General features: G+C 40.7%; 1 protein-coding gene across 1 annotated transcript in view; it reads left to right on the top strand.

The window, feature by feature from the left end:
* LOC117454951 (glycogen synthase kinase-3 beta-like) overlaps window positions 1-19,133 on the top strand; it is a 32,117-nt gene continuing 12,984 nt past the window's right edge. The window contains exon 1 of the mRNA XM_034094247.1: window positions 1-356. Coding sequence (XP_033950138.1) covers window positions 182-356 — 175 coding nt within the window. The 5' untranslated portion in view covers window positions 1-181. The remainder of the gene's footprint in view (window positions 357-19,133) is intronic.

Here is a 19,133-nt window from a genome sequence, read left to right as displayed (position 1 = left end):
TGTGGCATTGCGAGCGGTCTGTTTCTAGGTGTCTAGCAACAGCTATCATCCCAGACAGCCGGCGGCAACGGGAGCGGTATTTCTCGGTGTCTTTCCACGATTATTCGCTGCCGGGTGTATATCATTAATAGTCGCTAGGTTGAAAATAGTGAAAGAACAACCCTGACCCCTGCACAGAGATATGAGCGGCAGCGGGCGGCCCAGGACCAGCTCGTTTGCTGAGCCGCCAGGTGTTCAAGGAACCGCCGCTGCGTCCACCGGATCAGCCGCTGCCGTGGGGAGCAGCACAGGAAAGTCCGGGGTCGCGCAGGCCTCCGGCAGCAGCTCGTCAGGATGCTCCAACCTAAAGCTTTCCAGTGAGTTCTTATTATCCAACCGGGTTTTATCAGACTATGTGTATTCGATATATTATGCTATGTGCTTTTGCCTCAGACATACCTTCAAGTGTTAATTTTCGCAACCCGGAGTAAAGTCGTTATTGCTCTTGTGTAGTGGTGGTAGTCAACTTGCTAACATGCTAACTTGTTAGCATGCTAATGTTAGCCACTTGTTTTCTATTTTACTAGTACCCCTGCTGGTGTCAAACTAAGCAGCTTGGTGGCCATCAATATAACCCACTGAAACGTTGGACATGTTATCAAAGAATCTTGTTATGTATGATCAATTACAAGCTACGGGTATTTTTTACTTCACTCTGGTCAATGCGAGTGAGCATTAAAACGGGGCTCTGTTGTTCTTTGTGGCCAAGCTCTTCTCAAATATACTAGCTTGAATGCTGCATTCAGTTGTGTTTTTGATGTTGTTTGAGAGTGGGGCTTAGGCTATCAGCTTGGCTTGTCTGCAGAAGGGTCAGGACGTAAATGTGCCTGTTCACCAAGGTCACCTGTCGGGCAAGGCTTAGCAGCAGGTGGCCCACGCCTGGAGGATGCATGTCCAGCACAAGAGCTGTGCTGTCTACTGGGATGCCAAGGAGCTATGCCTCTTTATCACCATAGTGACAGGTGTAATGGAGATATGTATCTGTGTTAGCATGTGTTAATCCAACCCTTATCATCCATTAGCAGGCAGTGGTGTGTGACTTGGATATGGGAAGTCATCTCCAGTTCAAAACAGGGTAGCCTTGTTTTCGCTCACCCTCAGCATCACTGCCCGAGGCCGATGTTGCCTTCAACTGGTAAGGATGGATACATTGTCAATGTTGGGAGACCTTGTTGAGGCTATTTCAAGGGGATGGATCTCTGTTGTTATTAACAGCTCTTCATACACTTTTTCCACAATGTGGCATCTTGTTACATGTGTTTCTTAAGTGAACTTTGTGGATCAACCTGATTTCGTTTTTTCTTTGGTTACACAAAGTAAAACTACTGATCAGCCTCTTCATGGGCTAGAAGCGGTAGATTACAAAATGTTTGTTAACCAGCTGCTCGGTGTTGAAGTGGTTTGCAGCGATGAGTAGACCCAGTAGATGTACAGTATCTAAAACATTATAGCAGCTGGTGTAAATGTCACAAGGAGCAACTGACAAGCCCAGACATGTCTTGTCAGTGAAAGGAAGAGGTGGTACTGCACTTGAATGACTCTTAATGAACTATTTTAATGTGATGGCATTTGTCCTGATATGAATACATTTCTATTCCACTAAAATATTTGCTAATTTGAATTTCATATCAACTAAGGAGCACGACTGAGGATTGAATGACTTGACCTTTTGTTAAAGAGGTTTTGTATACTGTTGAGATATTACACCCAGGGAGATTTAAAAATAGGGCTCAGAGCTGTAAATCAGAAAACTTCCCTCATCTCAGTATAATTACCACGGCTGCTGTGACAGCATCCAGACAGTTGTTCCATTATTCACTGTCGGTGGAGCAGCTCCAGGATTTGTCTCTGGTTGACATCATCATTACACTCTTGTTGCTGTCCGGGTTAAAGCATTTCAGCGCTGAAAGATTTCATGAAACTGGGCTGTCTGTCAATTTTTTTTTTTATGCTACATGACCCCCCAAAAAAAAGACTTAAAGAGGGGTGGAATGACCATTTGATTAAAAGGTGAAAAACATACAACAACCAGCATGCACTGGGCTTATCGCGCCACTTTCCTCTCCAGCTTGCAATGCTTGACTCTCGGCTATGGCGGGCCCCCTCCTCCAAATTATGGCTAATAAGCAGCCCATACCGTCTGATTACAACATTAAGATTGGTAGGAAAATTTAATATACACATAATTACAATCTGTAGTCCAGAAGAGCCCTAAAGCTGGCTAACTTAGAGGGGAGCTCTCAGTGCTGGCATGATAACATAAAAGGAAGTTGTGTTTTTCATTTGCATACATTGCCCACATAGTAATAATAAAAGGCTACTTGCAAAAGTGTGTAGAATTCCCAAATTAAATTGAGCTGTAAAACATTTCAGAAACACATTTACTTAAAGGTGGGGTAGGTAAGTTTGAGAAACCGGCTCGAGATACACTTTTTGTTATATTCCATGGAATGCTCTTAACATCCCGATAGCAATGAATATCTTAAGTGCTTTGACAAAAAATCCATAAAAAAATGTCATCTGTGGAAGCCGTGGTACTGTAAAAAGCACGACCAATCATTTTAGCCGGCCCGGCTGAAATAACTGGATGGCCTACCTGCCTGCCAGCCTTCCATCTGTGCACAAACTTATCTCGTGCCCTCATTGGTCGTGTGTGTGTGTTGGAGGAGGGGCTCTGTAAGGAAGTGGCAGATTTTTTCCGGTTGTGTATTTTCAAATTCTAGCGCACTCGAGCTGGTTTCTCAAACTACCTACCCCACCTTTAAGTGTGAATGATTCCCTTTTTATTTATAAGAAAATCATATGACCAGCAAAGTGGTGGTAACACAAGATTTCGTCCATTGTTGCTTTATGTAAATGTGACGCTACTGATGAAGTAGACAATGTTTTGATTCTGTTTTTGTGGTTTTGTCGCATGACCACAATAACTTTAAAACAAAAGATAGTTTGTAAAAACTTAAAGCTTACACCAGAGGTTCTCCCTATTGAGTGGATGGCCTGGTTTGATTTTTGGAAGATCTTGCTGCATTAAACTGCATATTTATAAGGTCAACTTATTTCTGCTGAAACTACTTTGCTTTAAGACGTGAAATTCATTTAAGCACAGTGAGGTTTTGTGAATGAAGAGAAAACATTACAATAGAACATCTGCAACAGAATAGTTTGTGTAGATATAAATGTTTTGGATTATAAAACAAATTAAATGATATGTACCTATTTTATACAAATGGGTATGGATGTGACGGGGTTTGAAAAATGGCATGTTTTGTAAAGGATTATTTCCTCAGTGAGACTTGAGTTTCCTTCTGTGAATGTCAGGTGAATGACAGGAAGCAGAGTGTGACAAAAACGCCAAACTCGCATACAATGAGACAATAATAAAACAGACAGAGCATGACGTCGTCTTTATTATGATAGACTATCGACCTCAGAGAAGTTTAAAGCCGGTGGAAGTAGTTTTTCATGCTGAGAAAAATGAATGGCAGCAGGGAAAGAGCCCTGCTTTCTCTCCCGCTGTACAGACTGCTGATGCATCAGCAAGAAAAATGTAAGAGGAGCAGCAACTTGGACAGTTGACACAAACGTATCCCTTAACCATCTGTCCTACTTTTAACCTGGAGCCCCGGGTGGGAGTGTATTATGAACCCAGTCACTGAGTTAGGAAAACCCAGTGACCCGGTCACTCTGCAGGCCTCACAGTTTCAGCTGTAACGGATACAACCAGTGTGCCTATTGGGTGACCAGAACACTTTCTGAGGACAGTTTACTGTGAGTGTGTGTGCGTGGATATAGACATAGAAGAAAACCGGGACGTACAGTCCAGGCTGCAATAGTGCCATATCAATAAGTGCATTGTTTAGTGGTAGACAAAGCATTAAGTATGTACACATGGTCAGGGTGACGGTGGTACTGCACAATGAAAGTTGGATAGCAAAAGGCTCCTCTATTATTATAGTTGCATGGATCAGCAGAAAAAAATCTAATAACCATCAACTGGCTTTACATATAAATTATGTTTGTACTACATCTATAAATTGTTATGGTTTAAGTTGAGCCGAAAAAACTCCAGTAGAATTTAAAAAATTGTATCTCTTACGATTCTCCTCAGCTTCACCTTTTCTCCTTTCAATTTGTTTGTGCTTTGAGACTGCCACGCCTCCTAGCTCAGCAACCAAAACATGAACTGTCAGTTCTACTTGCAGTGTGCGAAAAAGTACACGTCCCACCGTCCGGGACGTGTTATTTACAATATCGGACAAGTAGATCTTTCAATTGACTTGTCCGGCGGACAAGTGACGTTTTTCGGCCTGATTTATTGGCAAATGATTGATACATTCAGTTTACAAAAGGCAGAACTCATTCGTAAATTGTACGTGTCCGCCATTGTTCGTTTAGAAATGTTAGTTTCGGTTCTGCTTGTCGATTCCTAAGGAAATGCATCTCGCCGTTTTATGTACAGTTAGACTGGGGCGGAGCGGGAAGTGTAGCACAGTGGCAGGGTTGGGAAGCAAAACTCGGTTCCGAGTAGGAACAAATAACAATTGTCCGGTACCGGGATTAATAAGAGTTGTGAGGACAGGAAGCGAGGCCGAGCCCCGCGGACCGCAGCTCTCTCTATGCTCCGTATCAGCTGATCGCTGTTCAGCGTGTCTGTCTCTGTCTCTCTCTCTCTCTCTCTCTCTCTCTCTCTCTCTCTTTTTCTACACACAGCAGATCCGCTGCCCGTTTAACAGCCTCATCTTTGTCAAACTTTCTTATGTTCTTTCTCTAACACGTAATGAAGGTTATTAAGCGTTTTAGCTCCTGTGTTGTTAATATTGACCGCCATTTCCTTTATGAAGTAAAGCCTCCCTGTCTGTGTCCTCGCGCTGTCCTCACATCCCCGGACCCCCAGACTCGGAGGAGCACAGGGATGTCAGTTTTGTTTATGAAGCAGGGTAAAGAAAGTACATTATGGAAATGAAAATACTATTTATTTACTTTTACAAACGGTGAGCAGCTGCCCAGCTGCAGCATGTGTATTGCAGGACATGTGTAAGCGTGCAAGCGTCTTTGAGTTGTAGAAAAGCGCTAGGCCTATAGGCTATACATTAGGGGTGTAACGGTTCACAAACATTTCGGTTCGGTACGTACCTCGGTTTTTAGGTCACGGTTCGGTACAGCAGAAAAAATTATCACAAAACATAACATATTTTTTAAAAATTATTATTAAACTGTGAATAATGTATTCACTCAAATAAATACAAAATATAATAAAATAAACATTAAGGTGCAGCATTTCGATGAACTGAAATAATCTGTATTTGAACTTTACTGTACTAGTACTCACAAAACATAAAATATTAGTTTTGGGTTTTTAATTATTATTAAACTATGAATATTCACTCAAATAAATACAAAATATAATAAAATAAACATTAAGGTGCAGCTTTTCGATGAACTGAAATAATCTGTATTTGTACTGTACTGTACTAGTACCTAAGCAGCCAGTTTGACATTAGGACTTGCTTGTCATTTCATGTTTTTTTTTAAAAGAAAGGCTTAAATGCTAGTGGGAGTTGGGTTTGCACTTCAGTCTTTTGGTACCGGTGATATTCACGTTCGGGTGATGCCTTTTCAAATGAGTGTGCAAGTTTGATGTATTGCCAGCCGCGTAACCACTTTTAGTTGAACAATGGCGACAAACAGCTTTGGTTCGGTCCACCTGTCTTTGTCCGTCATCCTTGTACGTAACTGCGAAACCAAAATGTTCCCAAACCGGAGACTTCAATGATGCTGGAGGATTTTCAAGCTCAACTTTATCTGCGTTCGCCATTTCGACAGTTCCTCAAATTACTGACTACATTTGAACGCATCCCTCTGACCAGCTCGTCCAATGGAATGACTTGCTCGCTCTATGACGCGTTGAACACAATGGGAGCAAATTACTCTGAATGCTGCGACGCAGCACCTGAGATTACTTCCAAGAAGTTGTTCACGTTCTCAATTTTTTACGTTTAACGTTATATTCGTTCGATACACTTCGATACACACGTGTACCGAACCGAAGGGCCCGTACCGAATAATTTCGGTACGTGTACCGTTACACCCCTACTATACATCTAATGTGTCATTATTATTATTAGGTTTTGTCCTATGTGTTGGACATGTGTGGTTGGACTCTGTCTCACAGGTTGCAGTGTAACATCAGAGGAGACTGGGCCAATAGTACATTCTCAAACTGCACCACTTAGAACTAACTAAACAATGCAGAGATTATTTTTATATAATTGTATTCAATAACCGTAAGAAATTAAACGGTATGAAGTGATTTGTATAGGAATACAGATTTCACTTAATGTTTTCATAAATATATTTTTCTCCCAGTTTGTCATGGGACTTATTTTTACCCTCTCAAAGAACCGGAATCGAGAAGCATAACCGGAATCGTTAAAATCCAAACGATACCCAACCCTATGTGTGATGCAGTAAAATCTCACCGCTCACTTACGTTGGTGGTGTCATAAAAACCGTGGGAAAATGTAAAATACGATGACGAAGAAGAAGATTGCAGTGGCCCCAATTTTTGTCCATTCTGGACAAGTGAAAAATGTATTCGACAAGTAAATTGCCAAACTCACTTGTCCATGGACAAGTACTCTTTAAAAACTTTTTCTCACACTGACTTGTATTTGATCTTTAGGACATGTGAGTTTTAAATATGCAACTGAAGCCCAGGGCCAGACTGCAACCGGGGATGTTGCTCATCACAGTGTCTCTGCACCTTAAACTGCTAGGTCGACTCTGTACTGTCTTTTTCTATTAAGTTAGATGTGTGTTGCGTAATCCCAATTTTCTTTTGATGAGGAAACTCACAATGACCTAAAATGTGGCTTTTAAAGCTATGGAATTGTTTAATGATAAAATACAAAATTGTTGTGGTGGGGATTTGGAGTCCAGGGATGAAGAGTGTTTATCAGTATGAAGGAGTTTACAGGATTACATTACATTGCATTTAGCTGACGCTTTTATCCAAAGCGACTTACAATAAGTACATTCGACCAGGAAGACACAACCTTGAAGAAAACAGAATCATATAAGTACATCAGGTTTCAAAGAGCCAATCGTTTCAAGTGCTACTCAACTGGCTTTAGATAAGCCAGTCCTTTATTAGTATATAAAAGGATGTCATCAGCCTGTTATAATTAAAGCTCCTCTTTATTACTATTTACACTTCTTCTGCTAAAGCTGTGTACAAACAGAATATCACTGAATATTATACTATTTGCAAAATAAGATTCAAGTGGTGACTGTATAGGATTGTTTTAGACTAATCAAAACATTTGAAAAAAAGTATTGATATAAAAGATGAATGAGTGTTTTATGTGAAAGAATATTCTGGTTGAATCATATTTGTTTGTTTGTTTCAAAAACAAAAAGCACACATCTGTATCAAGGTAGGGTCTACATTACATTGATATACCCACAGTAACCAGAAATCAAGAGTTAGACATTCATAACTTGACTGGAAAACTCCAAAAGAAGCCCTGAATGTAAAAGAAAAACAAACAAAACACATCCATTGACCCGAGAGAGTTTTAACCACACTTTAGACGAGGACATACGATCCCTGATGTATTTTTTAAAAATGTTGAGGCAGTATTTTTTTTTATTGTAAAAGCTTTCATGGCATACATCTTCCTTTTTTAAGGGTAAATAATAGGGATGTAACGATATATATCGAATATCGCGGTAAATTAATGTCTCAATACCGTCGTGAGACTGACAAAATATACCGCGATTAAAACATTTTTTTTTTTAAATAATTCATTCTTAAAAAACCTTTATTTAACCAGATGGTCCCATTGAGATCATCGATCTCTTTTTGAGATCAAGGCAGCAACATGAACATAAAACAACAGATAACACAAAAGGACATCGTATTTACAGGGCTACATTTACATACCTAGAGACATTGACAAGTACCAACAGTATATTTATATCTCGCCCTGTCAATAAGCCTCACCTTCTTGGCAAAAACGGTATTGTTTTTGAAGTGGTGGAGAGACAATGCACAGTTTTACCCACTGCTGTCACCCATGGCCAAAGCATATCTCTCTGTCCCAGCAACATCAGTACCAAGCAAGAGAGTTTTTTCCACAGCAGGGGATATTGCAAACGCCCAAACATCCCAGCTTCTACCTGGAAATGTGGACATGCTCATATTCCTAAAAGATAACCTTGATGATGCTGAGCGAGTGAGTTACGGCCCGTCTACACTACAGGCATCGAAAAATGCTTTCAACGCTTCGCCCATTCATTTCAATGGGGTGACGTAGAAGATTTTTAAACTTCGCCGAACTGCATTGTGGGGAGAATGGCATGGCTTTGCAAGCATCACGAGCATCTATCTCATCTCGATGCTTGGCATCAGCCAATCAAATCCCGCGTATGCAAATCTGACAGTACAAGCGCTAGCCAATCAAACCGCGTCTATGCTGGGAGAGACTACGCAGGTCATTTCCTCATATTCAAAAAAATGGAGTGGTCGTGAATCACCCGGTGCTGTATGATCAGTCTCTGTTCATCTACCGGGATACAAACCGGAGGAGCGAGGCATGGAGGCAGGTGGCAGAGACAGTGGATGAAACTGGTAGGTTTTCGCCTGTTTGGGGATTTTATATCCAGTTTACTTCGTTTTAACATTGCTATTGATTTGTATGCCGGGGGCGGGCGGGAGATTCCTGATTAGTTGTTGGTCGCCGCTGGCGCTAGAAATCGCCAAGCCTCAGACACGCCCAGCTTCAAGATTTTTTGATGCCTGTAGTGTAGACGGGCCGTTAGAGTTACTTGAAAAACTAAAGTGAAACTTGATTTATGCTATTGCAGGGTCTGATTATTATATTGACACTTTCAAATACTACTATCCTACTAAAATGCTGTACAAATCAGATTTATTATTTAATAAAGAAAAAATAATTCAAATAAAAAAAAATATGAATTCACATTTTTATTTCTTTATTTTTCAATATCGCGATAAATATTGTACCGTGGACTTTTTATTGCGATATTATCGTACCGTGAGTTTTTGGTATCGTTACATCCCTAGTAAATAATGTAAAATGCTACAAAGGTACACCCTGAATTGTATAATTCATGATATGTTTGCTTCCTTGTATGGAAGGCTGTAGTCACTTAAAACGGTGTACCGGGACAGAAGAAGTGTCTATTCTTGGATTTGTTCCCAGTTTAATTAGTCACAGTGTCTTGGATATGAACTCTGCCATTATTTTCTACTTCCTTGGGGGCTTTGTAAAGTTACCATCCATTCACTAGGCTGTCATTAACCTACATATTCAGACGGCCAGAGGAGAGACGGCCCGCATGTTAAGGCTGGAAAGTGTCCTGGGTTGGATGTAAGGCTTTGGTTACATTGTAAAGCTGTTTCATATCATTACCTCTTGTAATAAGGAGCTAGAGGGATTACAGGCCATTTTAATACTTTTTATAACTTCAAGTATAAATAAATAAAGCAATTAACAGACTACCTGCTATTACAAGCTCTGAATCATGACATCTAATTCTTATAGAGTGGTGCAGGAATCAGTCCTAAACCTGGAAATTAGTTGGCGATTTAGTGCTCCCATGGCTCAAAGAAAATGTTTTCTTGGTTAGATTCCCCAAATTATGTCTGGTTAATACAAGTTTACGAAATGATCACTATGTTCTACAAAATGTAATAAGTATAAAAATTCCCCAGTGTTGAACGTCTGAAACATTCACAAATCTTGAAAACGCTGGTTGCCAAGTGGCTAAATTAGACTACTAAATGTCACCAGAGCCTTTTTATCTCTGCCAATTGAGTCCGCCGTGTGAGTCCACTGCATGGATGTATAATAAGAACTGGATACAGCGTGGGAGGCGGGGTCTCGTTCTCTCCTATGAGAGCTGCTCATTGGGGCATGAAGTCAAAATGGCCCAACTTTTGAGAGCGAAACATCACAGAGAGATTACCCGTCATGCCTGGCTGCCAGAGCACAGGGTTCGTACGGGTGCTTGAAATCCTTGAAAATGCTTGAAATTTGACGTGGTGTTTTCAAGGTTGGGAAAGTGCTTGAATTTTGGGAATGGTGCTTGAAATTGAGAAAGTGCTTGAAAATGTAAATGCTTTACTTTTACAATAAATTGCTGTCTGACTGAATAGTTCGCTTTTTAGATTAAAAGAAAAGAATTGCTTCGCTTCTACATAAAACAGCTCCGCTGCGGCCTTCCCGCGCTATGCTCGCGACCTGCAAGTGTTTGAGTTACGTGTGACCTGGGCATTCTGATGGGAGTGATAGATGACAGTGTGCCAGGAGGTTGCCGTTTCAACGAGCGTTGGCTAGCAGAAGACAATTACAAGCCATGGCTAAGACGAGGGTCAAGCCCACGAGTAGCCTCCTGCAAAATTTGCAACATAACGATGGGAGAGTCTGCGCTGACGAGCCACATGAAAGGTACGCCGTCGTAGAGCATTTTAGATTAGGCTAACGTTGCATGTTACGTTTGTTTAAGCGTTAGCTAGCTGAATAGCGAACTCCATGAGGGATAATAATAATTGCAGGGGACAATCATCTCAGAGGAGCGTACCTATGTTATGTGCGTTACAGTCGCCATCCTGTGGTGTTCAGAGGATGAAGCACTCACTGCATTTCGTGTTATAGTCATGAAATATAATCTATTGATTCGACACAGAGCGATTTTGAAAGCAATGTATTTCTACTGGTAGTATGTTTCGTGCCGAAACCAAATGTGACTTGCTCTATCGAAATCAGTCACATTGACCCGAAGACACATTTTCGTTTGTATTACTGGTCTCGGGGAAGCTCGCGAATGTGTTTGTGTATTCTTGCGTTTGTGTTTGTGAAACACTCACAAGAAACACCGGCTGTTGTTATGCTTGCTGTGACGTTACATTACTCCGTTCTCCGCTTGTAATTATGCCGAAGCTTCAAAGTTGTATTTATCATCTGAATTTGCCGAAACAAGTTTAATATTCTGAAAGCCAAGACTTTGTTTATTTGAAAACAGATGAAAACAAACTGTCTTTTATATAAAATTGAAGTATTATACAAGTAAAACTACATTTTGCTTTAATCCCATGTAATTGTAGAATGAACACAGTCTTCCTTTGAAGATTTATAAATCAGATGTCTTGAGTAGTCAACATTACCTACAAATCATTGTACATATTATTTTCCACTTGTTACCATTGTGAGTCTATTTTTATGCAGCTCTGCTTGATTTTGTGGCTACAATTCAGGCTAATACACCACCAGAGGTGGAATAAGTACTCAGACCTTGTACTTGAGTAAAAGTAGAAGTACTCAGATATTGTAATTGAGTAAAAGTAGAAGTACTTAGATCTTGTACTTCAGTAAAAGTAGAAGTACTCAGATCTTGTACTTGAGTAAAGTAGAAGTACCAGAGTGTATGAATACTCTGTTACAGTAAAAGTCCTGCATTCAAAATGTTCCTCAAGTGAAAATAGAAAAGTATTCTCATCAAAATATAGTGAAAGACAGTAAAAGTAGTCGTTGCGCAGATTGGTCCATTTCAGAATAATATATATGATATGATTTATAATGATTGATCGTTAAAGTGTTCTCAATGCTGATAAAGGTGCAGCTAGTTTGAATGACTTTGTAGACTGCAGGGTAGCTGGTGGATTTACTCCAGGTGGAACTAAAGTCTGATTCAACACTTGATTAGATTTCACATCATTCATCCACATCTGTGAAGTAACTGAAGGTGTTAAATACATGTAGTGCAGTAGAAGTACACCATGTACCTCTGAACTGTAGTGGAGTAGAAGTACACCATGTACCTCTGAACTGTAGTACAGTAGAAGTACACCATGTACCTCTGAACTGTAGAAGTACACCATGTACCTCTGAACTGTAGAGGAGTAGAAGTACACCATGTACCTCTGAACTGTAGAGGAGTAGAAGTACACCATGTACCTCTGAACTGTAGAGGAGTAGAAGTACACCATGTACCTCTGAACTGCAGTGGAGTAGAAGTACACCATGTACCTCTGACTTGCGTTCACTACCAACCTAAAAGTACCTCAACAATTAATCAATAATGTATTGAAAAGTTATTTGGCTGATTGCTTTATATTGGCTCAGCCAGGTTATATGGGAGGCCCAGTCTACATACAGATCACAAATTTTGAAATATTAAACTTCGTTTTCTTTTCTTTAATTTTTCATCCTCGTGTAGAATGCTATCACGAAACACACATTTGGTTGTTTATAGCATAAAGAACATCTGATTTAATGTGAGGTAGGGAAATAATCATTTGAGTATGTGTATATAAATATGTAATTTACAACCGCTGTAAGATGCTTGAAAAGCTGGAAAAGGCACCTTGAAAATGCTTGAAAAGTGCTTGAATTTGACTTTGGAAAAGGTGTAAGAACCCTGAGAGCAGAAGAACCCGTATGTGCGCTCACCAGGGGCGTCGCCTGAACCTGGAAACATTCGGGCTTAGCCCACAGTGGCGGCGCTACAGTCGAATTTTCTACTGCAAGACTCCCCACACGCACATACACAATCTGGTGTCACAAACGTGTGTCTGCATTAGCTTTGTTATGGCAATGGATTGTGGGAGATTCTCATAGCACGTGAGGATCTCTTGAGGGTAAGGTGCCTGTATTATCTCGGTGGACAAAATGTATGTTTTTATTTTATAAGGACAATAACGTACTGTTGTGTTTGTTTAGTTTAATGTTAATTGTTTAATGCTCACAGTCACAGCAACATGTTTTTGTGTGATTGGTTTTATATGATTTATCAACATGATCATCAATAGCTAATCTGAGCACCAGAACCTAGCTCACGTGTCCTTTTATATGCTGTCCATTGAAATGCAGGAAAGTAATCACCAGCTCTGAGTGATCTGTTGCCGAGGGGACACTACACCGGAGTTACATAAGCAGAGATAAAGTGCTATTTTGAGGGAACTCACCTCCTCTGGGGTCCCCCAGGAAGATTTTTTTTAAATGTTGAAGTTAAAAGCATCAATCTTGTGCACTTTGAGAGCAACATTAAGAGATATGGATACATCTCTCAACACCCATATGTCAACAAAAATCAAAGAATCAGAATCAGAAACAGGTTTATTATTTAAAAACACTTTATTTTCCAATTAAATCATAAACTATGTCAAATGTATTAGAAGTTGTTAGTAATCAGATTAAACAGAAAAAAGGGATGGAAGGAGGAAATAATAATCCCTCCTCACTTGCTGTTTCCCTCATCACTTGCTGTTTGCAGTTGAAATGATCTCTTTTGCTGGCCAAACATGCTGGATGGAAAGCAGTGGTGTCTCACTTGCCTTGGCCCTGTATCTGCAGTCCCTAAATCAGTCATGTTACCCATTGACTCTTGTCTGTTCTGGTGTTCCTGTTCATTGTTGTCTCCATTGCCGTTCTTGTCTGTTGTATCTCCTTCTTGTGTCTCCTGTTCTCCTTTCTTCATCCTCTACTCTGTTTGGCTCATCTGTGATGACTGTGTAGGTAAACACAAACAAGTATGTAAGTCAATCAGTTTCCAGCTCTGTCAAATAAATGAATTTCAAGATACACAAATTTGGCTTCATTAAAATGAGCGTCACCACACTGTTACAAAATGTAATACTAACCAATTGTTAGAGTAGTTATCTGCCAATAGGACATAATCATTCCTATACAAATGCAGTTTGAGTAATTCACTTAATATATTCACTTCACACTTTAATATAGTCATTTTCACTTAATACTCTAATATAGTCATCTTTCTGCATTCAAAACTAAGGACAGCTGTACAATTTGACATGATGATGAGGAAAAAAAGCCTCCGACAATGCAGATCATTTTTTGATCATATCAATTTTAAGATGGGGCTTAATATTTGGGAGCATAGTGTCCCTTGCCCCCTTTCAGGAGCCCCACTGGATTAGCTTTGATCTGAAAGCTTGTTAGCTGGCTGTCCATCTCATAAAGTACACATAGAAACTAGCTGTCAATAGGAAATATCAAGAATTATAATTTCATGCAAAAATCTGTCGCAAAAAGAGGTTGTACATTTAAATTTAGGTGTTGTTATGGCAACGTCAGTGGCCAAACAGCCACATTTACTGCTGCAAATACGTTCAAACATGCTGTCGACACGTAAAGCAGTGGCAACTATGCCACCATTTCAGCTGACTTTTCCTCAGAAATACCGTCACATAACATCCATATATTTCAGTGCTAGGTTGATGCTTAGCTAAGCTAACTATGAAACACTTTAACTGACAGGACTCAGGATCAACTGTAAGGTAGCTTCTAGCTTCATGTCGAACACTGACAGTAAGTCAACATTTCCCAGAGAGCTTTCTTTGAAATCACCAGATAACGCTAAAAAACACAACATTTAGATTGTATGACAAAGTGTTTATTTAATATATCTGGCTAGCTATAGCTACTTGCTAACGGTTTAACTTACCCCCGCGATTCAAAGTAACGTCAACGTAGCTATAATTTATGCTTTGCTTACATGTTGACATAACTTTTAAGTTTACTGACATTTACATACCTTGTTCACCTGGCTCAGGTGGTGGCTCTGGGGTTGTTGTGTGAGCCACCACTTGAGAATTGCCGTATTTTTTATTTAAAAAATGTCTAATGTCCATCTTCAGAAACTCCGCGTCCGCGGCTGAAAGTTTAAACACTGTCACAGAGGAGAGGTCAGCCAATAAAACACGTTTATTTCCATGCAACTCTCTGATTGGTCTGGTGGTTGCCTCTGTTGCATTCACTGAACTTCAAATTACAATTCTGCCATCCTCTAGGTAAAGTACGGTTAATGTATTATATTATTGAGGGAGAATTTGTCCGGGGCTAAAGAAAAAACATCCGGATGCCTACCCCAGGCGACGCCCATGGCGCTCACAGAGCATGCGCCCCTTAAGCCCCGCGCCCCCACTCTCGGCTCACTAGAATGAATGGAGAGAGAAAATAAATCGAGATTCGGCTTTTAGTGCATTCTACAACTTTAAGGACCGAATGATTCTAATAAGGTTAGGGCTATAAAATAGTTCATACTGGGTAGTTTATTTAGTTAAAAAAAAGTATCCACCGATTTACAGACGTCTCTTTCCCCATGTTAGTCAATGGGAAAAAGTTGTTTTGGGCCGGGTGACGTCACAGACCAGTGGCGGTTTTACGGGGTTTTACGGGTGGCACGGGGCAGCTGCCACCTCAGAAAAATGCCTTGCCACTAGGGATGCACGATATTGGTTTTTTGAAACCGATACCGATAACTTCCTGCTTCTCGAGACCGATACCGATAACCGATAATATAAAAAAATGTACGCCACTAATTATTTTAACGCGATTAACGCATGTGTATTTTTTTTCCTTGGCCGCCCCGTAGTTTCAGAGCGCATCGAGTTTAAAATACCATCAACAAGCTGATGCTGACAGCCCCGCTCCTGCTGCCCTTGTGGCAGACCACACTTCCACGCTCACCGGCAGGCACCGACTGGCCATCTAGAGGACCAGGAGGGTGTGTGTATGTGTGGCCCGAGCGAGAGAGAGACCTTACGTGCATTGTTGTTGTTAGCATCTGGTGCTAGCTAGCTGCGCTAACGGATATAAGGAGCTGTTTAAATGAAAACAGAGGAGCGACATTTCGCCACAACTGCGCCGAGCACTTGACTTTATGCAGGTAGCCAAACAGTGGGACATTGTACGAAAAGTCAGCACACTCGGCACGGATAGTGCGCAACATGATTGCAGCTCCGGTTCGAGCATATGCCTTGAGTTGCAAAACTGGCAAACTTCTTGCCTTTTTCAAAAGCCTCGTCGATAGATAAAAGCCCCGGTGCCTTTGCAGCTGGCTTTGGATTTGCCGCTAGTTTAGCAGCGCAGGCGTCTTCGTACGCTTTTAACACACCATCGTAGCGATGGCGATGTTTCAGGTGACTGATCAGGTTCGAAGTATTGTAGCTCGTTGCCTTTTTCCCTCCTCGTGGAACTTCTGCATTATATTTGTTAATACAAATAGCAAGCGAACTATCCCATAGTCCCATACTACGTACCGACGACATGTTTGTTTACTCCTGGCTTCACGGCCGCACACCATTTACGTCACAGCCAGGCATGAGTTAGGGAGCGCTGGATTTGTGAAGAACTCCCCTCTTCCTAAACCACTAATACCACAGTACTGGCAAAACGGGAGGAGCCGAGTGAAAAACAAGCGCCCCTCATCCCAATCCACCCACACCGCAGTATTTTTTTCTTTTTTTTTTACACAAAAAATATATTTTATATTATCGGGGCTATTAATACTTGTATCGGGTTTATCGGGATGACGTCATAATTCCTAATATCCCTAACATCCCTACTTGCCACCCCAGTTGGCAGCTTTGTTTTGAAAGAAAAGTTGTGGCTCATCTGACATTTATGAGAGAAAATCTCTAATGTCCGAGTGAAAATGAATGCAGCACAAGACGTGAGCCTTGTAACCCCTCCCCCCTGGCGTGAGTTTGGAAATATGATTGGCGGCAATTTCCTTTTGAACAAGAGGACAGCGCAAAATGAGAAGCATTTCAATTCGGATCCAAGTAGACGGAAGAAATTAGGTATTTGCGGTCAGGGTATGGCTGGGGTAGGCTACAGCCATACCAAGAAATGGCTTCGCCCCACCATGAACAATGATGTTAAAGTAAGCAAAATAAAGTCTGCCAACTCACGCGGAGTAAATTGCACAGACAGCAGTTAGTAAGATTGATTTCAGTAGCCACTTGTCTGGAAATACCGAAGGCTAGAAACGGTTTTGAAAACTTTTGTCACGTTGTGATTGTCTTCTCAATAGAACATCTTTGATAATGTCTTCTGGCCAATCAGAATGAAGATAACGGCGTGGTGTTGTTGCAGGAAGTCCCGACGGAGAATACTTTTGCGGTAGTACATCTCTATATACATCGATACAACATTACGTGTTGATAGAAATCAACACGTAATGAAATAAGACCCCACGGTTTGATGATTGATAGGTGTGTGGGCTGTCTTTCTTTTTGACACACAGAACAATGGGGGCTATCCACATCCACCCTTATCCACAATGTAAAGTAATCCACACACCCTCTTCCCTCTTCTCTCTGTGCGGAGCAGCAGGTTCAGCTTTCAGAACAAAGTAACACAAAACTAAAATGGCATTCATTTTTTTTTTTTTAATGTCGTGGAGTAATAGATTTATTTATTTTTGTTCTTCTCAAGAGAGAACCAGAATGTGTATTTTATGTTAGTATTTTAAAAAATCTCCTGAGGGAGAATCCCCCCAGACCCCCCCTGCAGGGGTTGGGTTTTCAGCAGGTCAACTCTTTCACTTGTGGGGAAGTTGCAGGATTGGCTCCAGGTCGCCCTTTTTATTTACTACAAGACAGATGTGCCTTTTTATTTCATACAGTTCAATTTAGATTGAGACAGGGAAATAATCTAAACCTCACGCATGGTGTTTCACTGTCAAGGGGAGCGTGTATGTAATTACATTGCAAATACTGACTTGAGCCCCACCGCTGTATGGGTTAGCCCTACCATAGAGTACCCAACACAAATACTCTGGAGCCGCCACTGTTTGCGGTCTACAATGACAGAGAAGAGCCTGTCAAGTTTGGCTACTCAGCATTTAATCAAAACGCACCATAGCTTTAAATCGTTTGTGAGGCGTTTTGCTGATGAACATGGTAATCGCCACATTCAGCTGTAATAGGCATGCCAACTTGATGCTCTGTTCACGGATGAGTCGATGAGAATAATAAACTGTTAAGATGATGACCTTACGTGTGTATAATATGTTTCTTCTTTGTGGGCGTCTGTCCCCAAAAAACAGTTTAAAGTCCTGAGATAGTCAAATAAGACGGTGTGTAAAACTTCACTGCCCAGTCAACTAAAAGTAACAACTTTGATTTAATTTGGCCAATAGGTAATGACTTTTGACAGTTAGTCACTTCTTTAATGTTTGTTCTTTCCGATGTAAAGTCAAGGTTGTAACTGTTTGCAATGAAGTTGTGGGGCGCTGAACTGTTCTTTTGATTATTTTGATTTATGATAGTAATTACTTGTCTTTCAAATTTGAAGGAGGGTGAGCAAGCATATTGAGGAACATTCATCATTAACTCCTCCAAAAAATATAGTTTATTTAATAATAACACTGAATATGTGAATCATAACAGTGATTGACAGCTGATAGGAATGATATGATTGTTAATATTATCATATTCATACAGACACACATCGAAGAGACAGTTAATTAATGTACTTATTGCAGCAGTCTGCATAGATTTGGTACCCCTGATGGTCTAAGAGTGAAACCAACTCATTCAGTTAAAATGCATTAAATTATGTCTGCCACCTTATATATTTATATTTAAGGCTTTACTGATGTGCCACAATAATGTCACCTAATGTTATTGAGTTAAAATATCAATATTGTGGCTTTCCAAGTTAACATTCATTGATATGACTGCGATTAAATCGGCATATATTTCTTTCAGGGGATGCCACCCCTCAAAAATTCTCCTGCCACCCCATGAATATTGTCACAGACTGATACGGATGTTGCAGTACCGCCATTTGGAGAGTGCACTTCCTGGGGGCTTGGTCCACGGCTTAGTGGTGCTGACGTGAAGTCTTGTGGCCATCATGTAGTTTTTTTTTTGTATTGCCTAACGTTAGCTTTTTATCTCTGCCAATTGTATTTATGGTTCAGCTTTCATAAAATGCAGGGTTTCCCATACATGGATTCATTTGTGGTTCATTGGTCATTGTAAGTCGCTTTGGAATAAGGCGTCAGCTAAATGCCTAAATTATATTTTTGGGAGTGTCTCACTCATTAACAACGCAACGTTGTCTGCTACAGTAGCCATGAACTCGCATGTATTTTGTTATTTGAAGGGGGGGTGGATGCGTGGGCCACCCGAATAGGTTAAGGGGCCTTTAGCTTTTCTTGCCGGGGGGGCTTGCGGTGCCCCCACAAATAGAATCAAATTCTGTGGGAAACACTGAAATGTATGTTGCAACCATAAATGTGTGTTTGCCAGAGAT

Source organism: Pseudochaenichthys georgianus, chromosome 11 (assembly GCF_902827115.2).
Source record: "Pseudochaenichthys georgianus chromosome 11, fPseGeo1.2, whole genome shotgun sequence".
NCBI lineage: Eukaryota > Metazoa > Chordata > Actinopteri > Perciformes > Channichthyidae > Pseudochaenichthys > Pseudochaenichthys georgianus.
Note: the sequence above shows the minus strand (reverse complement) of the source record. Positions and strands in the feature narration are given on the sequence as shown.